The sequence below is a fragment of the Mauremys reevesii genome, linkage group 3, assembly GCF_016161935.1.
Source record: "Mauremys reevesii isolate NIE-2019 linkage group 3, ASM1616193v1, whole genome shotgun sequence".
NCBI classification, from domain to species: Eukaryota; Metazoa; Chordata; order Testudines; family Geoemydidae; genus Mauremys; species Mauremys reevesii.
Genome location: NC_052625.1, coordinates 53,265,417 through 53,290,130, shown reverse-complemented (window position 1 = coordinate 53,290,130; position 24,714 = coordinate 53,265,417). Strand labels below are relative to the sequence as shown.

Sequence of the window (24,714 nt, the reverse complement as noted above, 5' to 3'; positions counted from 1 at the left end):
CCACACTGAGGATCTTGTTTTTACACAAGTTCTTCTTTCTTAATCCTTAAACGGAGAGGGTTTTGGACACTGGCTCACTCTGTCTCCACCAGGACAATTAAAGAAGTTATTAGCCCAGAGGAAAGGGAAAGGAGGTTTAAGGATGATCAGAGCTCTTCCTAAAATCCTGGCGCCATTGACAGGTATAGATTGGACTGGTATTTTGACTAAGATGCTTCACGCCATAGCATTATCATACACAATAAAGAGTGATAAATAGTTTCCTACTAGCCATAAAAATAGTAACGAAAGCTGCGAGCACAAGTATGTTCATGGGATATGGTGGTGGGGGTAGAGTGACCAGACAGCAAATGTGAAAAATCGGGACAGGGGTGGGGTGTAATAGGAGCCTGTATAAGAAAAAGACCCAAAAAATCAGGACTGTCCCTATAAAATCAGGACATCTGGTCACCCTAGGTGGGAGTGGATGAGATCATGTTTCTCTTGATGGAGAGGGCCCAGCAAAATTAAGAGCCTGATGCTTATGCCCAGCTAACAGCTTTACTCCTTTAGGGTCTTTTGCTTTCGGCACTGAAAGTACATCCTGGGTTCCATCCCTGCTAATGGCTATTGTACATGTCTGTATGTGGCATGGGTTCATTACAGCTGAGCTGTACTGCAGAGTTCTGAGCACATTTTGAATCAATAGAGTGTTCTCTGATCTGGCCACCCCACCATTTCCTCCTCTCACATGTCCAGCTGACACTCCCCTTCTGAATGGGGCTTTGGCTCCATTGTTCCCTCATGCTGGGATGGGTCATCGTCACAGCAGTACGCAATGGCTTTCCTCCCTTGGTTGTAGTGCAAAGCACTGAAAGCAGCACTTAGACAAAGCAAACATCCCACCCTTGGGATACAACACAGCCTTCACCTCACAGTGCCCAGTGCAATCTGTCCTGTTTTGGCAGTGACTGAAGGGCAGTGAACTGCACTGATTGTTTTGTACCTGTTAGCTGACCCGCAAATCGCACAAATCCACCATTACATTAACTGGGCCCAGCCATCTCCAAAGAGAGTCCAGACACTGAATGGGTCCTGGAGACTCAACCCCCTCTTGCTCAGGGTTAAGGTTTACGTGTGGGAGCTGCACGCAGAAAGGATTTCAGCCTCCAGGGTTGTTAGTCAACCAGACACCTTTTACCAGACTTGGTTCACAGCTAATGGCCATGTGCCAAGAGTGAGATCAGCCTGAAGAAGAAGAAGAGTGCAGGGGCTGCCAGGGGTGTGTGTAGTGCCTGGTGGTGGGAGGTAGATAAAGCTGCCTGTCTCTGAGAGTGGAGTACAGGAGACATGGGGCAAAGCTACAGCTGGTCCCCTGGCCTGTGTGCTCTGTGGGCCGGGTGGGACAGCTGGAGGCAAGTTCTACACTCCTAACTTGTGGAGGTTCAGGTGAGGAGACATTTTTTCCTCTTGATTGCTCAACCTGCAATGCAACCCACAGTGCAAATACAACAGCCTGGGGGTGAGCTCACTGTAACCGTAACAATACTGGAAACTTCTCTGCATCTGTCTGCTGTAACTTATGCTGCCTTCTTCCCTGGGCTTGCGGGGGGTTGGATCTGACGTAACATGGAGCCTGTACCCATGAATCCTCTCTACAGGAGCTTCTCAGGCAGGGGTGGCTCTATGTATTTTGCCACCCCAAGCACGGCAGTCAAGCGGCTTTCGGTGACATGCCTGCAGGAGGTCCACCGGTAACGCTGATTCGGTGGCTTGCCTGTGGGAGGTCCACTGGTCCCACGCCTTTGGCATACCCACTGCTGAATTGCCACCGAAGCTGCAGGACCGGCGGACCTCCCGCAGAAATGCCACAGAAGGCAGCCTGACTGCCGCCCTCACGGCGACTAGCAGGCTGCCCCCTCCGGCTTGCCCCCCAGGCAGGCGCTTGCTGCGCTGGTGCCTGGAGCCGCCCCTGTTCTCAGGCTCCAGGGGTGTATACCAGGCACATGACATTCTCCCTTTTCCCACCCCAAAGCCCAGGAAGTGAAGGGTAGCAGCGAGCCTTTGACGGTTTCCATGTGTGGAAGGGATGTGAGAACTGGGACCACCCTGAGTAAATGATTGTTAGTGTTCAGGCCCCACTACTCCAGCGGTTACTGGAAATTTGGCCCAGTGAGTCACAGTAAATTGAAGGCTGTACAAGTAAAAAGCCTGGTGATGGAATATGGAATTTTAGCCATGTGTGAGGAAAGGGCGGGGGGAGGGGAGGAAACACTGCTCCATCACCCTTGGAATCCAGGGACTGGCATCTTTTACAAGCTTAGCTATCTGACAGATTTGGATAGAGACTGTCCTTGGGCAGAGACAGGAATGCCAAGCTCAAGGGGATGGCAGAGACTTTGTGTGGAAAGAACAGACTGTCTAATAAACCTCTAGGAAAGGAGTGGCAGGTTACAGAAATCTTGCTGTGATTCCACCACAGCGAAGGCCAGCAGAGCAAGCCTACCTGAGGAACAAACCCTGGTATGTCCAGATCATCTGGGAAAGTGCTGGTGGAGCAGTGGGAGACTGGGCATCTGTCTAGGCATGCTCTGCATGGAGCTTCCTCTTAGATAAGTATGAGGCACCCATTATTTTTGTCATTGTGTTTCCTGTATATAGTGTTCCTCATCCTATCTTTACCTGTCTCTTGGTGCGTTAACTTAGATTATAGTCATAAGTGTTAGAAATATTAATATACCTCACTTGTGACAGATTATTCATTAATATTTCTGAGAGTTTAGCTATTCTTCCGTTAAATATAGAGAGATGATGGGGTCAGCACTCCCCCATGAATCATTTGCAGAGGTTCAGTGGAAGTATGTATTTAACCTACCCTCTAAGGCAGGGGTTTCCAAACTTGATTCGCCGCTTGTTCAGGGTAAGCCCCTGCTGGGCCGTGAGACACTTTGTTTACCTGAGCATCCGCAGGTAGGGCCACTTGCAGCTCCCAGGGGCTGTGGTTCGCTGTTCCTGGCCAATGAGAGCTGCGCAAACCCCTGCTCTAAGGAAATGCAAATAAGCCATCACAGCTGGTTTTGGCTAGAAGGAAGCAGCTGTGACAATCCGCTGCTAATTATCTGCCATGAGATCTCAAAAAGCCTGGACTGGGAGCGTTTCTTGGATAAACAAAGATGCAGACAGAGGGGTACTGGGTGAGGCAGTACTGGTACCTGGCAACAGTAGTCAGGAAGCCCCACTGTTGCAGTAGCATGTGGCTTCTGACTGACTTAATCCTATAATCTGAAATGTCTTCACTCTGTACACCAGGGATAAGGGTGAGGGCCTGCTGCCCAACAGCCTGGCACATGGGTGCTCCAGCCCCAGAGCACCCATGGAGTTGGCACCTATGGGGAAAAATTAGTGGGTGCTCTGCACCCACTGGCAGCCAACCTCCCCACTCCTCGCCTCCTTATCCCCCCACCCCGCTCCATGCCGCATCCCTGCTCCTCCTTCTCGCTCCCTCCCAGCGCTTCCGACCCCCCCCCCACCGCCACCTAACAGCTGTTTGGCAGTGCTTTGGACTTTCCAGGAGGGAGGGGGAGAAGCAGGGATGCGGCACACTCAGGGAAGGAGGCGGAGAAGAGGCAGGGACTTGGGGGAAGGGGTGGAATTGGGGCGGGACTGGGGGTTTGAGCACCCATGGGGCAGAGGGAAGTCGGCACCTATGGCCTGGTACATGCCTCTGTAATGCTAATGGCTCAAAGCGAACGTGAAGGCTGCTAGTGCCTTTGTGATTTCGAGCCCAAGCTTGTAAGAAATTGTGTGTGCGCGCGCACAAGAGACTCAGACCAAAAAGACACACAAGGTAGGATTACTGTTAGCAGAGGGTGAAGTTATTGTCACAGAGAGGCCCTTTGGCAGAGGGTCCCCATTTTCTTTGCAAACAACTCTCATCTGAGGTCTGACAAACTCACTACACCAAATACATGTCTTGTAGTGTATTTATCCATAAGGAGTAACATGTAAGGTAGCTACAGAAAGTTCACAATGTATCAAGACTCAATCATTGTGAGATGCATGTACAGATAATATTTAAGGAATAATGTAACTATATTGAAAGTATGCTTTATGGTCTTGGACTAAAAATGAGACCATGGGATAATTCCTGCAGGACCGAGTTGCCACCCCTTCTCGGTTAGCCAATGATATAATACAAGGCTTAATTGTCTAGCACTGCTGCATCCCAAGACTAACAATGGAAAACCATCAGAGACAACTGCAAACAATGGAAACTACTTGGAGGTAAAAGAGGAACATAACAACAGCAGATAGGGGATCGCCCTGTCTATGAATAGAGACAAAAGATTTTTCAGCATAACAGAAGTCGGGGAGAGACACGCTGTATCCATTCACTGAGGAAACTTGTGGAGCAGGGATGTTTTTTGTGAAAATCTGGATTCTGGTGTCCGTGAAGCCAGCCAGTTCTGCAACAGACTGAACTTTGCAAGGGAAACCTACTTTATTAGAGAGGAAAGGTAACTATTAATAAGCATAGGCCCTAGTTTGCATTTTCTGATTTTTGTTTTGTAGTGTAACCATTTGTTTCTGCCACACTCTGCTATCTCTATTCTTTCTTGTAGTAAAACAAGAGGAGGGTTATTTAAGTGCTGTACATTTTACAGGGACAGAGCTTTAAGGTAAAACTGGTAAACTGAGGCACACTACTCCTTTGGGGGCAGAGGATCTGGGATTTCTGTGAGTACCGGTATCAGGGACTGGACATCACAGGGGAATGCTTCAAGGGGCTCAGGGACTGGAGTGCACTGACTGTTAACCTGAAAAGCACGGACAGGCCTGGCATAGTCCAGAGGAGAGTGCCTGAAAGGGTGGTAGTGGTAGGCAGCTGACACCCAGCTACCACCAGCAAGAGTCCCTCACGTTGCAGGCAGGGGGTAACAAGATGACTCACAGTCCTGGGTGCTCCGAGAACCCTCACAAATAATATTATAAAGCTATTAATTCCAAGAACTTCCCAGCCTATGCTAGGGTCAAAAACCAACCAACCAAGCAAGCCCAGAATGCAGCTGATCAAATGAAGATAGTCCACACACTTGTAGCCTCCATGTGACACACTTTATAGTCAGTGGTAAACTGCATTATGATATCCACTGTTAGACTCTCTTCTCCTAGATGGGCTTCCCATCAGAAGCACCTTGCAGACATGATCATTACTTGGAGTACAGTGACTGATTTTTTGATAAGGCATTACAATTTCCAGGTTGCAGCAAAGAATCCTGTGGCACCTTATAGACTAACAGACATTTTGCAGCATGAGCTTTCGTGGGTGAATACCCACTTCGTCGGATGCATCGTGGCATCCGACGAAGTGGGTATTCACCCACGAAAGCTCATGCTGCAAAACGTCTGTTAGTCTATAAGGTGCCACAGGATTCTTTGCTGCTTTTACAGAACCAGACTAACACGGCTACCTCTCTGATACTTAATTTCCAGGTTTTAATTTGTGTGAGTGATGGGAATGGATAGGTTACACACACACACACACACACACACCCCATCATAGGAAAACACGCATCTAATTTTGTGACTTTGCCCTATCTGATTTTTGTTATATTTTTCAAACTTTTTTTCTAGGGAGGAGCCATTTGTGTCTAAACACAGATGAGAGATACCGTGCTGTGTATGCTCCAGTGTTGTGATACCATGGTGACTTCCTTTTGAAAAAATTGTAAAGAATGAATAAGCATCCTCTATGCAATGGCCATTGTTTCCGATCTTCTGCCACAATGAGTCACTACATCCCATTTGTTGGGTTTTTTTAGCCAAATACCATGGTGAGTAATGTTCGAGCTGATGTTGCTGAACTAAATACAATTGTCACCAGAACTGTAAGAATTGTGGAATAATAATAATAATAAATAATAATAAAATCATCTCTCCTGAAAAAAACAAACTAACCCTAAAGGGGAGATAGTTGATGCTTTTGTGAACCTAATGTATTATACATTTTAGATTGTAATGAATGGCTATTGTGTGTGTCACTGCCCTGTACTGGATAAAATTAGAACTATTCAACAATACATTCCATACTGTGAGCAAATAAGAGAGATGCTCCTTCAGTTTAAGAGGTAGGATCTTGTGGTTTTGGAGTTCTCTATCCCTGCTGTAATGGTGACTTTCTGGATGGTCATGATGTGCAGTGTCATCATAACTGTGACACCATAGGTGGCCAGAGGTTTGTCACAATGTAACTAGGGTTTCTGATTTTCAGAACTCTTTACAGAAATTGTGCCTTACTTATTATTAGCAGGAAGTCGCTCTGATTGCCACGTATAACACTTTCCTTTCTGAAAAGAACCAAAACCCAGTTTCCTTATTAGTGCAAAAATTATAACCATAAATTGAAATCAGCAGCAGTAGGATCTGAAATGAACTATGAAGGGTGTCTTGCCTCCACATTGTTCTGATGAAAATCGATCTTTAATGCTTTTGGCCTTTAATTGCTTGTCAATTCTAACTGAAAAAACAATAGTGAAAACACAACTGCAAATATCGGGAACGTCTGTCCCTTTGTATTTTGTACTAAACAATGATTCTCAGAGTCTTCCCTTTAGTTAGTTGCATTTTATCACTTTAAACTGAAATCAAAAAGCGTTCTCTATAGATAAGTGCATTGCAGTTGAATAAAGTAGTGGGGTGGGAACCAGTGGGAAAGGTGTTCCTGCACTTGTGACCTCACATGCACTGGACTTGTGAGGTCACAACACATGGAGGGTGCCTTTTATACAGAAACACATCGGGGCTGGGGAGGGGAAGGGATCACAGCAGTCAGGGCAGAGTTCCTGCACTAAAAAAAATAAAACAAAAAAAAAATATCAGGACTACATTACACCCCATAGCCTCATCATCTACTCCCTCATTAACCAGTTTCTTTCTCCTGCAGCATAGCCCATATCCACATTCTTCCCCCTGCTAGCACCTGCCAGCACAGTACTGCAGTCTGGCCTAGAAGCTCTTGTCTGGTGAGTTCAGCCCTAGCAGTGCTAACTGCCTGGGGGCTGGAGTAGATTACTGAGAGTTTTCACTGCAGGATTTAGATCCCCTCCCTGGAATAGCCACTCCCTAGACTTTCACCTTGCTCTGTGGTTCATCTTGAACTTTTTACTCCTGGAACTGGTTGGAACTTATGTAGTTGCATAAGCTCAGTGGCAGGCAGCTCAGGAATGAGCCAGTAATAGACATATACATCAGGAGGGATGGATATACATTCCCTTGTGTTAGTTTTAGCTTAACACAAGCTTGTTCAGAGATATAGTATATGTGCTCATGGCTTTGTTTTCCCTGTACTGCACCAGTCTAAATTTCTCAGGAGCTTGCCGGTGTGCAGGGCCAGCTGCCATTTTGAGATCTGACTTTTGTTCTTTCTTGTTTTGTTGTTCTCCTTTAACTTAAAATTAGTCAGTCATTCAGACTGAAAAAAAATATGACAATTCCAAACAAGTGACCAACGGAAAGAGGCCAAGGTCTTTAAAATGAGATACTGTCCAGCCAGGCACGCATGGGCAAGGCTGCTTTAAGTCACTCAGTATTTACTCTGAAGCACAAAGGACATGCCAGTCATGGCAGACTACACAGTGTGCTCAAGGGATGAGACCACAACATTTAGTGCTAGGGTTGACTGAAGCAGAGGTGGCAAGGGACGATGTAACAGGAGACAGGAGTGGAGAAGGAGGAGCAGAGTTGTTAAGGGCATAGAGGGTGAGGACAAGAAGCTTCAATTTTATGCAGTGCAACAGGGAGCTAGAGGAGGGTCTCAGATGAATGCGTGTGAGAGTGATGTGATCATCACAACAAACAAGAAAGGTGATCTTGGCAGCATGGAGGTGATGCAGGTGTTAGGGCAGCCAAACAGAAGAAATTAAGCTTTTCAAGGCAAGGATCATCTTTTTGTTCTGTGTTTCTACAGTGCTTAACACAATGGGAATCTGGTCAATAACTGGGGCTCATAGGTGCTCTGGCAATACACATAATAAATAACACAGCAGTCATGACTGGAGTTGCGATGCTGGATGAGAGTGTTGACTCTTTGGACAGAAAGAAAAGGATGGATTTTAGACATATTGTGGAGGAAGAAATGTCAAGATGAGACCATACTAAGTCACCACACCCCTGAGCCCCAATCTGATAGTGTTTTAAAATCAAAATGGGTCAATACACTAGAAGGTCCATTATGAAGTAGTTCCCAAGGGAATGCTCAGAAATGCTCCTGTACCCAATGAAATTACATACAACATTTCCTTTCTCACTGATTTTTTTTTTAAACTGCAGGACTAGTGGATCCACTCTGCACAGTTGGCAATTAAAAAAAACCAAAGCAGCCCACTGCACATTGCAGAGAGGACAAGAGAACAAACCACACACAGCAGCTATTAGTCACATTACTTAAGACACTACTAAAAGGTGCTCAGACACTACAGTGATGAGTGTAGTATTAGAACCTTTATAGAATAGAAAATTAACTGTAGTATGTGATACAGCAGGGCCAAATGGCAGCAGGAGAGTCATTGATAGGAGGTGTATAAGCCCCAGGATGATCAGAACCTGTGGACTGAGGAGAGGTTACCACAGGTTAATTAGAGCACCTGGAGCCAATTAAGGCCCTGCCAGAGACCTAATAAAAACCTCTGCTCCAGTTGGATGGGAGGAGGGAAGGAGAGTAGATTGTAGTTTGGAGAAGCAGTGTTGTTGACCAGAGGATCAAGAGTGGGAAAAAACTGCTCCAGCAGAGCAGAAGGACTCCCCAGGCACAGAGGACCAAGAGAAATCCTGCCCAAATGGGGAGACGGGGGTAAGAAGCCTGAGAAGCTGAAGGGGCATAATGGGAGGTAGCCTAGGGGAAAGAATTGCAGCTCCAAGTGCTCAGCTGCTGTCCATAGGGCCCTTTGGGCTGGGACCCTGAGTAGAGAGTGGGGCTGGGTCCCTTCCCTTCCCCACCAGGACACTAGTGGAGCTGTTGACACCCAAGAATAGAGGCAGTGCCCTGACCCATCATGTGAAGGAGAAATGTGGGACCCATCATAATAGCATTGGGCACTTGTCACAAATATCATTATTTATTCAGACAGTGGTGCTGCATACAATGGACAAAGAAAACAGAATCCAATCTGGAGGAGCTTTCAATGAAGGTCAGATAAAAGATGATCAATACAAGGTGGGGGGGACCGGAGAAAGAATTAAATAGCTAATTAAGAGACTAACATGAAACACTAACAGGGTGGAACTTGGACAGCACATTAAGATGCCACAACTGAAAATCAAACAGGTGATCTCTGTCTTACCCAAGGCTCCTTGGCAGATATCTGTGCGGGTGGCACCTCCAACAATAAACTGGGGATTAGAACACAGTTCCTGGAATGAAATGCATAAAGTACTTCTTAAATAGACAGACAGGATAGACAGTGTAGTTAAGATACTAGAGTTCTTAAGTCTGTTCCTTACTGACACCCTAGTTTCTATAGGTTTATGGCCATGGGGTATTATGATTAAGGCTGCGTGTCTATCACAGAAGTCACAGATTCCGTGACTTTCTGTGACCATCATGACTTCTGCAGTGGCCAGCAGCAGCAGTTTAGGTACATGTAAGCAGCGGCAATTTGGGTGTGTGGGTGGGGGCTCAGGGCTGAGGCAGGTGGTTGGGGTGCATGGTGATGCTTACCTGGGAGGGGAGGCTCCCACCGTCATGTCCCTGCAGCTCCTAGGCAGGGCGGCCAGGAGGGCTCAGAACACTACCTGTGCCTGCTGGCACCACCTCCACAGCTCCTATTGGCTGCGGTTCCCAGCCAATGGGAGCTGCAGAGCCAGCACTGTGACAGGAGCAGCACGTAGAGCTCCCCTGGCTGCCTCTCCCCCTAGGAGCTTCAGGGACATGCCGGTCAGAGAGTTATGTAGGGAGGCTGCCAGCTCCACCAACTCTCCACCCCAAGCACCAGCGGGGGTCCTGGGCTGTGCACCACCACCCACCTTCTCCCCCCCCCCCTCCAAGCACCCACAGCCTCCCCCACCCAAGCACCCACGGTCCCTGGCCCAAGTTTTAGTTAGGAGTATTTTTAGTAAAAGTTATGGACAGGTCACAGGCCATGCATTTTCATTTACTGCCCACAACCTGTCCGTGACTTTTACTAAGAATACCCAGGACTAAAACATACCCTTACTTATGATTGCCCTCTCCATTGCAAAGCATATCAAAACCATTACATAAAGAGGATACCAGTGTGTCAAGAATGGAGCAGAGCGGGGGGGCCGGTGTACCAACACAGCACAACGATGGGTAAGGGAAATCGTGGCCAAGGAAAACCAGGGCAAACATCCGTTTTTACAGAAGGAACAGCTTCAGGCCTATACATACAAGATTTTAATGCCTAATCTTTGAAGGACCTTGAGATGGTTAATTGCTGGGAACTCATATCTACCTTGGAAGGATTAACAGCTGAGAGGACTCTGCTGGGATCTGAATGGGTGCTTGGCAATTGCCTAGTAAGCATGAGCTGCTTTAAGTTGCCAGGGACAAAGGCTGAGTGGCATATTGTATAGAACAGCCTCCATGTCTTGGACAACTCATCTCTGTGCTAAGAAAAGCAGCTTTCTGTGGTGACAGATCAAAATGGTACCCAAAGCAGACATGCTTGTCTGCAGAGGTGATGTAGGCTATAAGGCAAAACATAAGCAGCAGAGAAAACTTTGTACAGCGTCAGCCACCCCACAGCGGGTTCCTTAAGTAAACAGGCTTGGCGACCAGCCCCTTCATAAAATAGCATATTGACTGGGCTCTAGTTGTTTGGCTCTTATCCCTGATGGATTTTTCCATTTGTTTTTGGAGCTGTTTCAATGTTTTGTGGGGCTACTTTGAGGCAAATTCCTCCCTAAGGAGTTCCTACTACACTAAGGATGAATGTAGCCCTTTGCAAAGGGTGCAGAATTCAGAGTGAAGCTTTGACTAGCTTTATTCAGCTGTACATCTACAAAAGATTGTTTAGAGCCTAAGTGGTAAGGGATGCTAGACAGCTGGCAGGAAAATATAACCTTCCTGTATCAGTCAGGGTAGAGGAAAGAATATCTGGAGAGGGAAGGGGACATTAAAGTGGGAAAGACTATCACATGATTTGGAAAATTAAGAATGAAGCAAGCAACATTAGTAGGATGAAGAGAAGGAAAAAAAATAGGTAAGTGATGGGGACAGAATCCATTGTAACAACTCCAAAACTTGACAGGTATATTTCACAAGAGACCTGTGTAGCTGTAAGGTGTGGATCTCAGGATGGGTAGGGTGAGAGAGTTGGGACATGAATTCATGCCTGTTTACACCTATTTGATATGAACAAACCATGCTGAATTAGTTATGTAGATTGGGAATGCAAACAAACGAGTCAACTAACAGCTGAGAACAGCCCACTGGCACTATTACATGTAAAAAAAAAAAAAAAAAGCTTTAAACTGAAAACATAGTGGGAGGGCAATGGAATGTGAATGCGGATTCTTATGTGTCTTGCCCTTCATGGAGTTTTGCACTGAAAACCATCCATGGCTCTGGCTGGCTTAAATGCTGGCTCCTGTCTTAAAAGTAAAAATATTTCCTGTATCAAACTCAAGATAAGCAAGATATCTGGCATAATTATAAAATCAATGTGAGAGGAAGATCAGGACCCAACTTTGTATCAATATAGCTCCCCTGACTCCTGTGGAGTTACTCCAGCCTTACACCAGGTGACTCTGGCCCTTGAACTGGACTGAATCTCTTTGAGTTCAAACAAAGTTTCACTTAACCTTCTGTTCATTTTTATGCCTCAGCATTTCAAGCCCAGAAATTCCCAGAGTTCCCACAAACCTTCCAGCTAGTTTTCTAGACCAAGGAGGTTTGAATAAATCCAAACCCAACCGCTGAAACTTTTTAGCTTTGCCTGCTACACATGGCTGAACCATTAACTTCCTGCATCTGCACCCTCATGTCTTGGCTGTGTGACAGCACCATGCAGCTCGGAGGTTGCCTCCCTTGGTCCATTAGCAGCTTGCTGCTACTCTGGGAACCAGTAATGTGCATTTTTCTCTATGGAATAGGGAAAAGGTTTTCAATCAATAGACAGGCTTTCACTGCTGTGTGTGCTGAACTTGGAAAGAGTGCATTCATCCTCCCTGGCTAAACAGCAGCCAGGTAGTGCTGCTTCGCCAGGCTGCCAGGGACCTCCAATCCATGTGACTTCCCCTCTCCCTTTAAGAGTAACAGTTTCTATAACCCAGTCAGGTGTAATTTAATCTCTCTTCCTGCTAGAGACGGGCTCAAGCCAATAAATGTAGATCCTGATCCAAATCCCTAACCACTTTGGGGTGGTCACATCCCAGGGACTAGGTTTGGCTCATTAATAAAGAGAAGGACCTAATGCAAAATTCAGAGCAGATCTTTCTCCTCCCCCCCATCCCTAAAATTCAGAGACTGGAGGTTAAGATCGGGGGTTGGGCCCATCTGCAGCTGTCATGCACTGAAAAATCCAGCTCAGCTTTTTATCGAAAGTATCCTTTGACTCTTTCATTTAGAAATCTCTTCCTCCCCCCAGGACTTCCCCTGGATATGGGGGCGGGCGGGGGGGGGGGAAGCCCACCCTTATCACTGCAGCCTCCCCTTATCACTGCAGCCTCCCCTCACTAGCCAAGCCAGCACAGCTATTCCTGACAATGGCAAGGCTTTGCCCTGCCCTTTACATTGACTCCCTCCTCCCTGCTGCCCATGGGGCCCATCACGCAGGTCTCTTACCGTTGGTCTCTTCCACGTGATGCCCTGAGTTTTAGAGGAGTTTGGTCCCAGTTCTTTGTACCCCAGAGAAGAGGCAACCGCAGGGAAGGATGGATCCTGGAAGAGTTTCCCAGCCTGAAGGCACTCGTTCCTCAGCGTCTCAAAGTCCTGACTGAGGTACTTAAACGCCTTTGCGTTGGAGCCTAAGCCCCTGGCCGTTTCCCTCTCCTTAGCTAATTTAGCTGCAATCCCAGACATGTTTGCCTCCTCCCGCTGCTGCTGGTGGTGCTTTGCTGCCGTCTGCGCTCCTGTGGGTAACATAAAAATGCAAACCTTCCAGCTGCTTAGCAGAGACGTAGGAAACCTGAAGTAAACAGCACCAGCAGTATTGGGAGGCAGAACAGCTGGTGAATCATCATGGGGGGGTGGGAATCTGCAGCAAAAACTGGGTGTGGCTCGTGTTTAAAGCTGCAGCTTCCCTCTAGTGTCCCTCTGAGGGTATTTACTAGAGGGCAGTGATGCACGGTGCCTGGATGTTAGCATCTGTCAACTAGTGTTGCTGATAGTCACATCTTGCCTGTTTGGTAAGGTGGAATCCTCCTAACTGGGATGTGCCTGTCCCCTGCCTGTTATCCCCCTTAAGCAGGTGTTCTTTTCTTTGATTTTCTTTTTAAACAGCCTCCTCCCTCGATCAGAAATCTGCAAAAACTGGCCCCCAGCATGGGAACAGAATCTGGGACCTTTTTGTTCCAAAGCACAGACCTCTGCCATTTGAACTAAAGGAGCAACCTCTTAGCAGGTAGGAATCAGCTCTTAACCACTGTGTGGATCAGCCATTTGAAGGGGACATGACCCACCTAGCCAGTGTGTTATACACTCCGACTGTCAGGGGGAGCTTATTCTGAGTATCTGAGGTCCGCTGGAGTAAAAATCCCATGCCCATTGCTTTCTCATGATCTCTGGCCTGGGCTGTCAGATGGAATAAAACTCAAACCTTTGGGCATCAAAGCCCAGGCCTCTCTACCCTGTAAACTAAAGGGGATAAATCTGTACTGAATGTAAAACTTCCCTTTACTGCATTTCCTCTTTAGTTCGTCCACTCCAAAACTGGCTGTATTTGAAAGTAATGGGTGATACAATGTTCATATTTTGTAACATGCTTTGGGAATCTCTGGAATTTAAGGCTCTGGAGGATTATCATCACCTTTCCCTTTGACAAACTACATTTTGAGGGGATCCTTAAATCTTGAAACACTTTCTATTGATGCTGTACAAAATACCCAGGAAAAGTAGCAAACTGAACATCAGCTGTACATATGGCAGGCATGGTCCTTTCCCCATTGCATTGTTCTGTTGCCTTCCTTGGAGTTCCAGGTTGCAAGAAATATCTACAATTACCTCTGTTACTATTAATTATTTATATTACAGTGAAACCTTGAGATCCCAACAGATGCCCCATTGTGCTAGGCACTGTAGAAGTGCAAAGTAAGAGACCAGTCCTTGCCCCGAAGAGCCTACAGTCTAAACCAGGGGCTCTCACAACAAATTTTTTGGTGGCCTCAGAGTGCAACCACCAGCTTTTGCTGGTGGCTGCTCTGACAATTTTCCCTAAAATAATTAACTTTAGGAAAAACAAATGAATATGCACATATCCATATCCAAATCATTGTCATTTATTTATGTAGGGTTTTTTAGCAGACTCAATAATAAAAATAAGTACAGTTGTCTCCAGGGCCGGCTCCAGCATTTTAGCCGCCCCAAGCAGCGAAAAATAAATAAATAATAATTTTAAAAAGCTGCATTTGTGGCACTTTGGCGGCTGCCCTACCGCCGCTGCTTCATTCTTCGGCGGCAATTTGGCGGCAGGTCCTTCCCTCCAAGAGAGACTGAGGGACCTGCCGCCAAAGAGCCAGACATACCTCTCCTTTCCGTTGGCTGCCCCAAGCACCTGCTTGTTGCACTGGTGCCTGGAGCTGGCCCTGGTTGTCTCTATTCCTACTGGACCTAAACAGAATAGAAACACAAATAAGGTGCTTTGCCCGTTCTTGTCTTTTTACTTTTTCTTTTGCTTTTATTGGATGCTTTTTTTTTTTTAAGACTTGCTAGCTACTAAGTCTGCTGGGAAAAATATTAACAAACACACAAATCACTTTTCACAGCAGACTTACTCAGCCCTGGCAATCCCAGGGACAAATTGAGCCCTGGATAGGGAGGTGGGTATGGAGCCAGCTGGAGCCAGGGGCAGTGGGGCACTCGGGGAAGCAGTGGGGGCTAGAAGTGATGAGCTCAGGGAATGGAGCCCAAAGCCCTGGGGCTGGAGTCTGCCACCCCAGGGATGAAGCCTGACCCCACCACCCCTGGGAAGGTGGGGAACTCACTGGCTACCTGCTCCTCCAGCTTTTGTGTCTCCAGAGAGGGGCCACTGCTTTGCCCCCACCACCCCAATAACCACCCAGAAGGCTGTGGCAGCAAGAAAAGCCCCTGGTGGCTGCATGCGAGAAACGCTGGTCTAAGCAGAGAAAGGAAGAGTAATTACACCCATTTTATAGATGGAGGCACAGGGCAAGTAAGTAATTTGCCCAAGATCACGCAGAAAGTCTGTGGCAGAGCCAGGAATTGAATCCAGCTCACCCGAATCCTAGTACAGTGTTTTAACCCCAGTCCATCCTTCCACACACTATTAGTCCACTATATCAGGGGTTGGCAACCTCTGGCACGTGGCTCGCCAGGGTAAGCACCCTGGCAGGCTGGGCCAGTTTGTTTACCTGCTGTGTTGACAGGTTCAGCCGATCACGGCTCCCACTGGCCATAGTTTGCCGTCCCAGGCCAATGGGGGCAGTGGCGTGGGCGAGGGATGTGCTGGCCGTGGCTTCCTGCCACCCCCATTGGCCTGGGACAGCCAGTGGGAGCCACAGTCCACCGAACCTGCCAACGCAGCAGGTAAACAAACTGGCCTGGCTCACCAGGGTGCTTACCCTGGTGAGCCGCATGCCAGAGGTTGCCGACCCCTGCCTTATATAGTGTGGTTAAAGTGAAGGGCTTCAGCTACTCTGACTCTCAAGACAGTGGCTGCTAGTGGTGCCACCTGACATGGGACATTAGCTGAAAATCCACCCCCCTGAGCGAGGTAGTTATAACCCCCAGCAACATAGCTACCACCTCTCAGGGAGAAGCTCTCCCCCCAGCATAGCTAGTGTCTTCACTAAGTGCTACAGTGGTGCAGCTGTGCCCCTGTCTGCAGTGCTGTAAGTGTAGACAAGCCCTGAGTCAGAAGCAGGCCCAGCCTGCTTTATGGAACAGTATAAAACCAGCACAAAGAAGATGCTCTGCACAGTGGGTTTTGTGGGTCCTGTCCTTTTCTGAACAGCTGAATGGACGATGGACTGAACTCATCCCACATCACCCCTGAAAGGGTTAAAAAGGCTAACAAGAGGCTATTTGCCAGGAGAGGCTGCACCGGGTGAGGTGTAGGCTGGCTATACTGAACCTGACCCAGCTGGCCTCCTATAAAGCCAGGAAGAGGAGAGCACAAGGAGGCTGTTGCGGGGGAGAAAGTCAGCAGTTACTCTGAGGGTTGTAAGAAAGGAGTAGGAAGAAGCCCAGGGACCACAAATCAGCAGCTAACGTCTATCCAGTCTCATGCTTGTGCCTATTTTTCCTAGGCTTCTTCCCACTCCTTTCTTGCAACCTTGAATAACTGCTGCTGAGTCTCTCCCCCTGCACCAGTCTCTTTGGGCTCTCTGTTCTCTGGCTTTATAGGAGCCCTGCCTCCTCCTGCCCGGCTGGGTCATAACTGGCTATACAGTTAAGGCTGTATAGCCAGCTTACCTCACCCAGTGCAGCCCCTCCTGTCAAATAGCCTCTTGTGACCCTTTCAGGGGTGGTTGAGGTGAACACCCCATCACAGCACCCCTTACCAGTTCTTTAGCCAACTTGCTGATGATATGCACCCTGTGCAGAACAAGAACTCTGTAGTACCTGCTGGTATTAAATTACGGATATGCACCCTGTGCAGTCCCAGTGACAGCTGAGGTTGCATGTGCCATAAATCCACGCAGATTTCAGCCTCTTGTCTCCTACTGAAGAGTGATAAAAGACACCAAGCCACACCTGTCTATAAGCAGCTCCACCTTGCTAGGACTGCTTTGTTTACTCCTGCAGCCTGAACCACAAACATAATCTGGGTTTGGGTGGAGGAATCAGAAGGTTTTATTTAGACCAAGAGCTGCTTTGATGTGTTCACATTCAGGGCACTAAAATAAAGCCGTGACTTTTTTTCTTTATTTCAAATGCTTGTTTGTCTTTCAGGAATAGGAAAAACAAAATCCTAAATGCTTCATTTAGCCTTTCCCCATTTAGAAATCTCCTAGAGCCAGCTCTCTGAGCTGCCTTCGCCCACTCTCACTGCCAAGCTTTAACCCTCACAGACAGCAGCCTGCATGTTGGGTCCAGTGCTACAGTCCTCGCTCAGGCCAAACTCTTGTTGGGAGGAAAGGAAGTTTTGCCTAAGTAAGATTACAGCATTGTCCTGCACTGTCCGCAGTTACAAAACAGACAGCCCATAGAGGGGGAGTAAAACGCTTGAAGTAATACAAGCCTTTTAGGATGAGTTGGATTCTTTATTTGAATGATTCAAGCCATTTGGAGAGTGGCAGAGGTAATGAACTTTAACTGCTTTGAAATCACATATTTTAGTCCCTGCTCTCAAGTCAGCATTAATCCAGTTTGTCGCTTGTGTCGGTCATTTGTATACTAGCAAAGTCTATCCACTGCTTTGCAAAGGAGCTAACAATAATCAGCCCTGCAGCTGGTGAGGTGGAGCCCAAAGCTTTGTGCCCATGGCTGCTGGTGATGGGAGGGGAGGGGTGACTGAATTCCAGAGTTGTTTTCCTTACTCATGAGGTTGCACGGCTTCACTTTTTCCATGTGATTGCACCACTGCTGGCCATTTGAATTGCCAACTTTCCCCAAACAGAGAGGGAACTTGCTGCTTCCTGAAGGAAACTGTTGTTAGTCTGTAATCAGGGCATGAGAAGCCAGTGCTAAAGTGGATTTTTATTGTAGAGTGAGAGCGAAAGCGATGAAGTGAGATTGCAGGGAGTCTCGACTCCTAGCTGCCCACAGGGCTGGTGCTAGACACTTAGCTGTGTAGGTACCTCCCTCTGAAAGGTGTTCTTGGATGATGGTTGTGGCTCCTGGCTGCTGTTGGTGCAGCAGGACAGCTGGGCCAGGCCTTCCCGGGCTAGAGCCACCCCAGTACTATTTAGGGTGGCCAATTTTCTAATTTGTGAAAACAACATTGAGGGCCAGAACCTCCCCCATCCCTGCCCTGGCTCTTTCCACTGAGACCCCACCCCGGCTCTGCCTCTTCCCTCGAGGCCTCGCCCCCTGTTCCTCTTCTCCCTCCCCACTCTTGCTTTCTCCACCTCCTCCCTCCACCAGCTGAGCAGGGCTCTAGAGGTGGAGGGGTGACTAGGGCAGGACGGGGGGACCGAACTCTGGGGGTGGTGGGGTGACTGGGGCAGGATGGGGGGGCTGCACTCTGGGGGTGGTGGGGTGACTGGGGCAGGATGTGGGGGGAGAGCTGTTCTCCAGGTGTGGAATGTGACTGGGGCAGGAGCGGGGTGGGGGCCGGGGTGACTAGGGCAGGACGGGGGAGGGAGAGCCGCACTCTGGGGGTGGAGGGGTGGCTAGGGCAGAATGGCGGGGGCTGCACTCTGGCGGTGGAGGGGTGACTGGGGCAGGATGTGGGGGGAGAGCTGTTCTCCAGGTGTGGAGGTATCACTGGGCCAGAAGGTGGGGGGGGGGGGGAGAGTCGCACTCCGGGGGTGGAGGGGTGACTAGGGCAGGATGTGGGGGGGAGAGCTGCACTCTGGGGGGGAGGGGTGAGTGGGGCAGGATCGGGGGCAGCACCCTAAAGGTGGGGCAGGGGCAAGGGGGCCCGGACAATGAGCTCAGTCACTGGCCCTGCTCCTCAAATGTCGCACGCTTCAGTATCCCTCCCTGCAGGAGCCGGCCGCTGGTACCTCTCTCGGCCGGAGCCAGGAAGTTCCTGAATGCTCCACCAGCTCCGCCAGCAGCTGCTCTTCCCGCCCTCCTGGTGGCGGAACGGAAGCCAATTTTGGACAGTCAGGTAACCAGACTTTTGGTGACCGGTCAGTAGAGCTGCCCAGACACTGTCAGGTTCCCTTTTTGACTAGACTTTCCAGTTGAAAACCAGACCCCTGGGGATGAGGATGGGCTGCTAGGCCAGAGCTGCACGACTAGTGCCGACTCCCCGCTACTATATCTGGAGTGTGTGTGAGTGGGGGGAGACTACGCCATTAAAGGGGCAGGCCCCTTCCCCACAAAGGTTGTGCTGGGCAGAGTTGGACCAGAGCCACGCCAGTGCTCGGCCTGCTCCCATTGGCCTGGAGCAGCGATCTGCGGCCAGTGGGAGCTGCGATTGGACGGACCTGCGGACGGGGCAGGTAAACACACCGGCCTGGCCTGCCAGGGGCTTTCCCTACACAAGTGGCGACCCCTGTTTGAGAAGCCCTAGTGTAGAGTAAGCTTTTAAGAATCTCTGTCTGGAGGGGCATGGTTTCTAGGAGGTGGGTCTTGGCCTCTCCCCTGCAGATAAGGGGGAAGCTCTAGCTTAGGGTAGGTCTATACTTACCTGCCGGGTCGACGCGTAGCATTCGACTTCTCGGAGTTCGAACTATCGCGTCTAATCTAGACGCGATAGTTTGAACTCCGAACGCACTCCCGTCGACTCCGGAACTCCACCACCGCGAACGGCGGTGGCGGAGTCGACGGGGGAACCGCGGACTTTGATCCCGCGGCGTCTGGACGGGTGAGTAATTCGAACTAAGGTAGTTCGACTTCAGCTACGCTAGTCACGTAACTGAAGTCGCATACCTTAGTTCGACCCCCCACCCTAGTGTAGACCAGGCCTTAGAGAAGCCTTTGCCTTTGAAACTCAGCCTGTGAGAAGCCCTTTCCTCTTGATGTATTTAAATCCAAAGCCTATGGGTGGTTCTTCAAGTGCGTTCGGCTCAACTGATGTGCCAGGACAAGTAAGTCTTGCTTACCAGAAGAGGAAGTGAGCACTTCCACTTTCCATGCAGAAGGAACAACCACCTTTAGGCAAAAGGGGTCTCAGCTGATAATTGCCATTAACCCTAAGGACAAAAAATATACAATTAAACCAAAGGAAAAGTAAATAACAGTTCATTAAAGGGAAATAAAAGTATACTGGACAGACTGGAATAGGAGATCTTGCTCAACATAATGGAGGGACATACTCACATTGTAACAAATCCTTGGATGGACTTCCCGGTTGTCACTACGCTGCACACCATAGCCACTGAGATACTCAGCAGCAGCAGGAAGATAACTCAGATCCATCTGTTCCAAAGTTACAGGCTTCTACTACTTCCTCTCTAGAGAATTTTCTTTATCTGGTAGCATTATAGGGCCTTTGGCCTTGTCTAGACTTGCAATGGCGTGTAGGGTATGTATAGCTACATGCTGCAATGAAAAGCAGGCTCCGTCCACACTGCGGTGTGCAGATACATGTGGCAGTGAAAGGCTGTGGTAGGGTGCAGGCAATGGGGAAAGGCTCCGGCAGCGGGACATTACAGTGATAAAAATAACAGTGTAGATCAGGGATCTCAAACTCAAATCACCAGGAGGGCCACATGAGGACTAGTACATTGGCCTGAGGGCTGCATCACTGACACCTTTTCATATAAATGTACAACCCCCCCCACCCGCTGCCTCAGGCCCTGCTCCCACTCCACCCCTTCTATGAGGCCCTGCTCCTGCCCCACCTCTTCCCACACCTTCCCCACCCCCATTCTAACCCCTTCCCCAAAGTTCCCACCCCAACTCTGCCCCCTTCCTGCCCCTATTCCAACTCCTTTCCCAAATTCCCGCCCCTGCCTTGCCTCCTCCCCGAGCACGCAGCTGCCCGTACTTCCCCCCTCCCTCTTGGAAAGCACTAAGAGGAGCTGGGGATGAGGGATTTGGGGTGTGGGAGGGGCTCAAGGCTGGGACAGAGGTTTGGGGTGAGGGCTGCAGGGTAGGGCTGGGAATGAGAGGTTCAGGGTGTGGGAGGAGGCTCTGGGCTGGGGCATAGGGTTGGGGTGCAGGAGGGGGTCCGGGCTCTGGGCTGGGGATGCAGGCTCTGGGGTGGGGCTGGGGATGAGCGGTTTGGAGTGCGGGAGGGATAGCTCAGCGGTTTGAGCATTGGCCTGCTAAACCCAGGGTTGTCAGCTCAATCCTTGAGGGGGCCATTTAGGGAACTGGGGTAAAAATCTGTCGGGATTGGTCCTGCTTTGAGCAGGGGGTTGGACTAGAGGACCTCCTGAGGTCCCTTCCAACCCTGATATTCTATGACTATATGAGAGCCTCCAGGATTGAGGGGGGCTCAGAGATGGGGCAGGGGTTTGGGGTGAGGGAGGGGGTCACAGCTCTGGGCTGGGGGTGCAGGCTCTGGGGTGTGTCTGGGGATGAGGGGTTTGAGGTGCAGGAAGGGGTTCTGGGTTTGGGGGGGCTTGTGGGCAGGGGATTCAGGTACGGGAGGGGGTCTGGGCTGGGGGTGCAGGGATGAGGGGTTTGGGGTGCAGGAAGGGTTTCCAGGTTTGGGACACAGACTTACCTCCAGTGGCTCCTGGTCAGCGGCACAGCCGAGATGTGGAGGCAGGCTTCCCACATGTCCTGGCACCGTGGACTGCGCTGCGCCCCAGAAATGGCCAGCAGCAGGTCCCATTCCTAGGCAGAGGTGCGCAAGCGATTTCACGTGACTCTTGCCTGCAAGCACTGCCCTCCCTCTCCCCGGCAATGGGAATGCGGAACCCGTGCTCAGGCCCCACTTCCTAGAAGCCAGACCCGCTGCTGGCTGCTTCCAGGGCACAGCGCGGTGTCAAAACAGGTAGGCTCTAACCTGCCTTCGCTGGGCAGCACCGCTGATGGGACTTTTAACATCCTGGTTGGCAGTGCTGACCAGAGCAACCCAGTGCCTGACCCGAAGTTTGATAAATGCTTCTATATAGTGTCTCCTTCTGAAAGTGAAATAATAAGTAATTCAAACCTAGAATAAATACATAGATGAGGGTCCAAATCTGAGCTCAGTCACCTTATACCCTCTGCAATTTCCTGCTGACCCTTTTCCTCCTCTTTGGCCTTTTCTAGTATGGCTACAGCCATAAATTACTTTCATGGCTGGAGTTGCTCTTGGTGGCTGAACAAGATCTACCACTGCGATTGTTTTTATTAATCTATCCATTCTCCTTTGTGCTTCTAACCTGCATGCTGCTAATTCCCTGCCAAACGCATGCTTTGGCTGTACCTTGTACTAGCAAGAGAAGGTGGGTGAGGTAATATCTTTTATTGGACCAACGTCTGTTGGTGACACAGACAAGCTTTCAAGCTACACAGAGCTCATCTTCAGGTCTGGGAAACTTACTCAGTGTCACAGCTAAATACAAGATGGAACAGATTGTTTAGCATAAGTAGTTGACAAATATTTAGGCAGTTTCTTCATTCGAGCTGCATGCTAACATGCCAATTGCTGCCAATGTAATATTGTTTTGTCCTGAGGGGAAATTAAAACCATTTCTTACATATTTTTCTGTCTGAGTCAGGGATTATTTGAAGCCAATCACAGTTCACTTTCCAGTGAAGAGTATTAATATTCTGTGCACTGAACGCACTTTAACATTCTGGGTTACATCCATGTTCTGTGTTCAGTGATCATCTGGCTTATATTTGAAGAGATGGACTTTCTTTAAAACTTAGTATCCCAAGACATGTATCTACTAAGGACCTATTCAGAACTATCTGATCAGATAAAAAATATTTTCAAGCAGTAATAATGCAAAGGATCATAAAATACCTCATTTGTACTACTAATGAAATTATTGCAGGGTGGTTTTCTTGAAAAATATGAAAAAAAATTATTTTTAACGTTGTGGCCCTAGGGCATCACTCTAGGCCTCTGGTGATGCCTTTGTATCTTCTAGAATTCAAATGTCTCTACTATACTAAGAAGTATACTCCATATACATTTATCCTTCACTTAAGACAATGTAAGCCATAACTACTACCTAATGGGAAAATGTGGCATACATTATGCATTCATTAAACACTTTATATCAAAGGAAGCCTTCAGAACCTTTTTATAAGTCAGACACCAGGAATGTGTCTGGCTTGCCTTTGACTCAAAGTATGTGTGTTATTCAGTCAAATATGAAGACAGCACCTGAGCCAAAATCCTAAAGAGGCTCACTGCTGGGTTCTCCAGTGCTTTTGCTGTTGTTTTATGGCAAGCACAGTTAAATGCTGTAGAAAAATTGACCCAATGAAGGAACAAACCTTCTTTGCAGCTGAACATATTCTATCAAACAGCAAATTTAAATTCCTTGAAGTCACATGCCACTGCAGAAGAAGCAACTGTAGGTCTTTATGACCTATGTGGCCACACAAGAGACCTTTTCTCTGAGTCCTGAGCCGCATACTTGTATCCAGCTGGTCAGCCTCCTGATTTCTTTTCTGTGATCACAGCTGGCTCTGTCAGGCCACTTACTGAATTTCTTAACTGTCCTTCCCGACTTAGCTTCAAAGGTTCAGCTTTCTCTCCTGGTTTCCTAGGAGGTGACTAGAAGCCACAGATCCTCACAATTAGGAGGGTCTCTGTATTTTAAACAGGATGTTGAAGTGTGGGAGAAATGAGACAGATATGATGGGGGTACTGGAAGAGGATCTGCTAATGCTAATTTGCATAAGTTCTCACATATGCTGCTGTGTTCTTAAATGACAATATTCAATTCCATGTTGACAGCTGCATAAGAACACACTAGGTCCAGTGAGACACCACAGGTACATGGCACAATATTAAAGGCAGGTTTAGGTCCACAAACTTGTTCACTAGGCAGCACTGAACTATTTGAACAACTAGCTTGTGAAAGACTAGGCCTATTTAAAGAATCAGTCACTGGTGCAAGAAGTTCATCTGCTTAATGGGGACGGTAAGATGAGATGTCCTCCTGCTAGCCTAGAATTTAACTACACTGTAACGTGGCTCATCTGCACCGTAGGATGTAATTGTTATGACTGCTTTTTAAAATATTTGTGTGGCTCCGCTTAGTGGTAAAGCTGTGTATAGCTGCCACTAATCAGCACTGTGTGATTTTCAGCAAAAAGGCAACGATGAAATGGAACTGAGTTTTGTGTAGACCTTTCTGATTCCATCCGGCAGCTGTGGCACATAGAATTCTACATACAGCCTGTTCAACCATCTTCTACAGCCCCCTAAAGCCCTTTAGAGAGCAGTATTGGGGCACATGGCAACCATTTTGTGCTCAGTTTACAAACACCTCTCGATGTTGGGATCAGTTTTACTGGGGGAGAAAGTGTTTTGATCACTACAAGGCAGTGAGCCCCTCAGTCTCTCAAACACACATGCGTGGATGCGGATATTGGCCAAAACTGCAAGACTAGCAACAAAATTGCAAGAGTTGGCAGCATTAGGTATGTCATCTTTAAAAGTGCAGCCCTTCTTCGCACTTCGCTACTGCATTGTAATGCCATTGTACTGTCAGTATTGGGTATGAGCCAAGATGTGGTGTGGAACTTCAGCCTGTCACATAACTGCAACCAGGAGATGAGTGCTACTGGTGCAAGTGAGCCATCTTCCTCTCCAGCCAGGTCTAAGAAATGGACACCGTTTTTTGGATTTCCATGGAATAAAACCTCACTGGTTCAATGGCATCTTCAGGTACACTCCCTCATACCTCGGTATGGAAAATATATTGGATCATCATAGATTGCAATGGAAAAAAAACTTTCAGAGCCATACCCGGGACCATTTAGGAACGTCATGGTTCTTCCTGTGCTGCTTAGTAGGGCCACTCAGAACTCTGCAGTAATAGAGAGATAGATGTCATGTTTTCATGGCCCCTACTGGTCAA

The 24,714-nt window shown here is 48.4% G+C and overlaps 1 protein-coding gene across 1 annotated transcript in view; it reads right to left on the bottom strand.

Annotated features, from left to right (window-relative positions):
* CAPN2 (calpain 2) overlaps window positions 1-13,170 on the bottom strand; it is a 52,601-nt gene extending 39,431 nt beyond the window's left edge. Inside the window, exons 1-2 of the mRNA XM_039530324.1 lie at window positions 12,782-13,170; window positions 9,318-9,387 (exon numbers count right to left, since the gene is read on the bottom strand). Of these exons, the coding sequence (XP_039386258.1) occupies window positions 9,318-9,387; window positions 12,782-13,081 (370 nt within the window). The 5' untranslated portion in view covers window positions 13,082-13,170. The remainder of the gene's footprint in view (window positions 1-9,317; window positions 9,388-12,781) is intronic.
* Window positions 13,171-24,714: the final 11,544 nt, after the last annotated feature.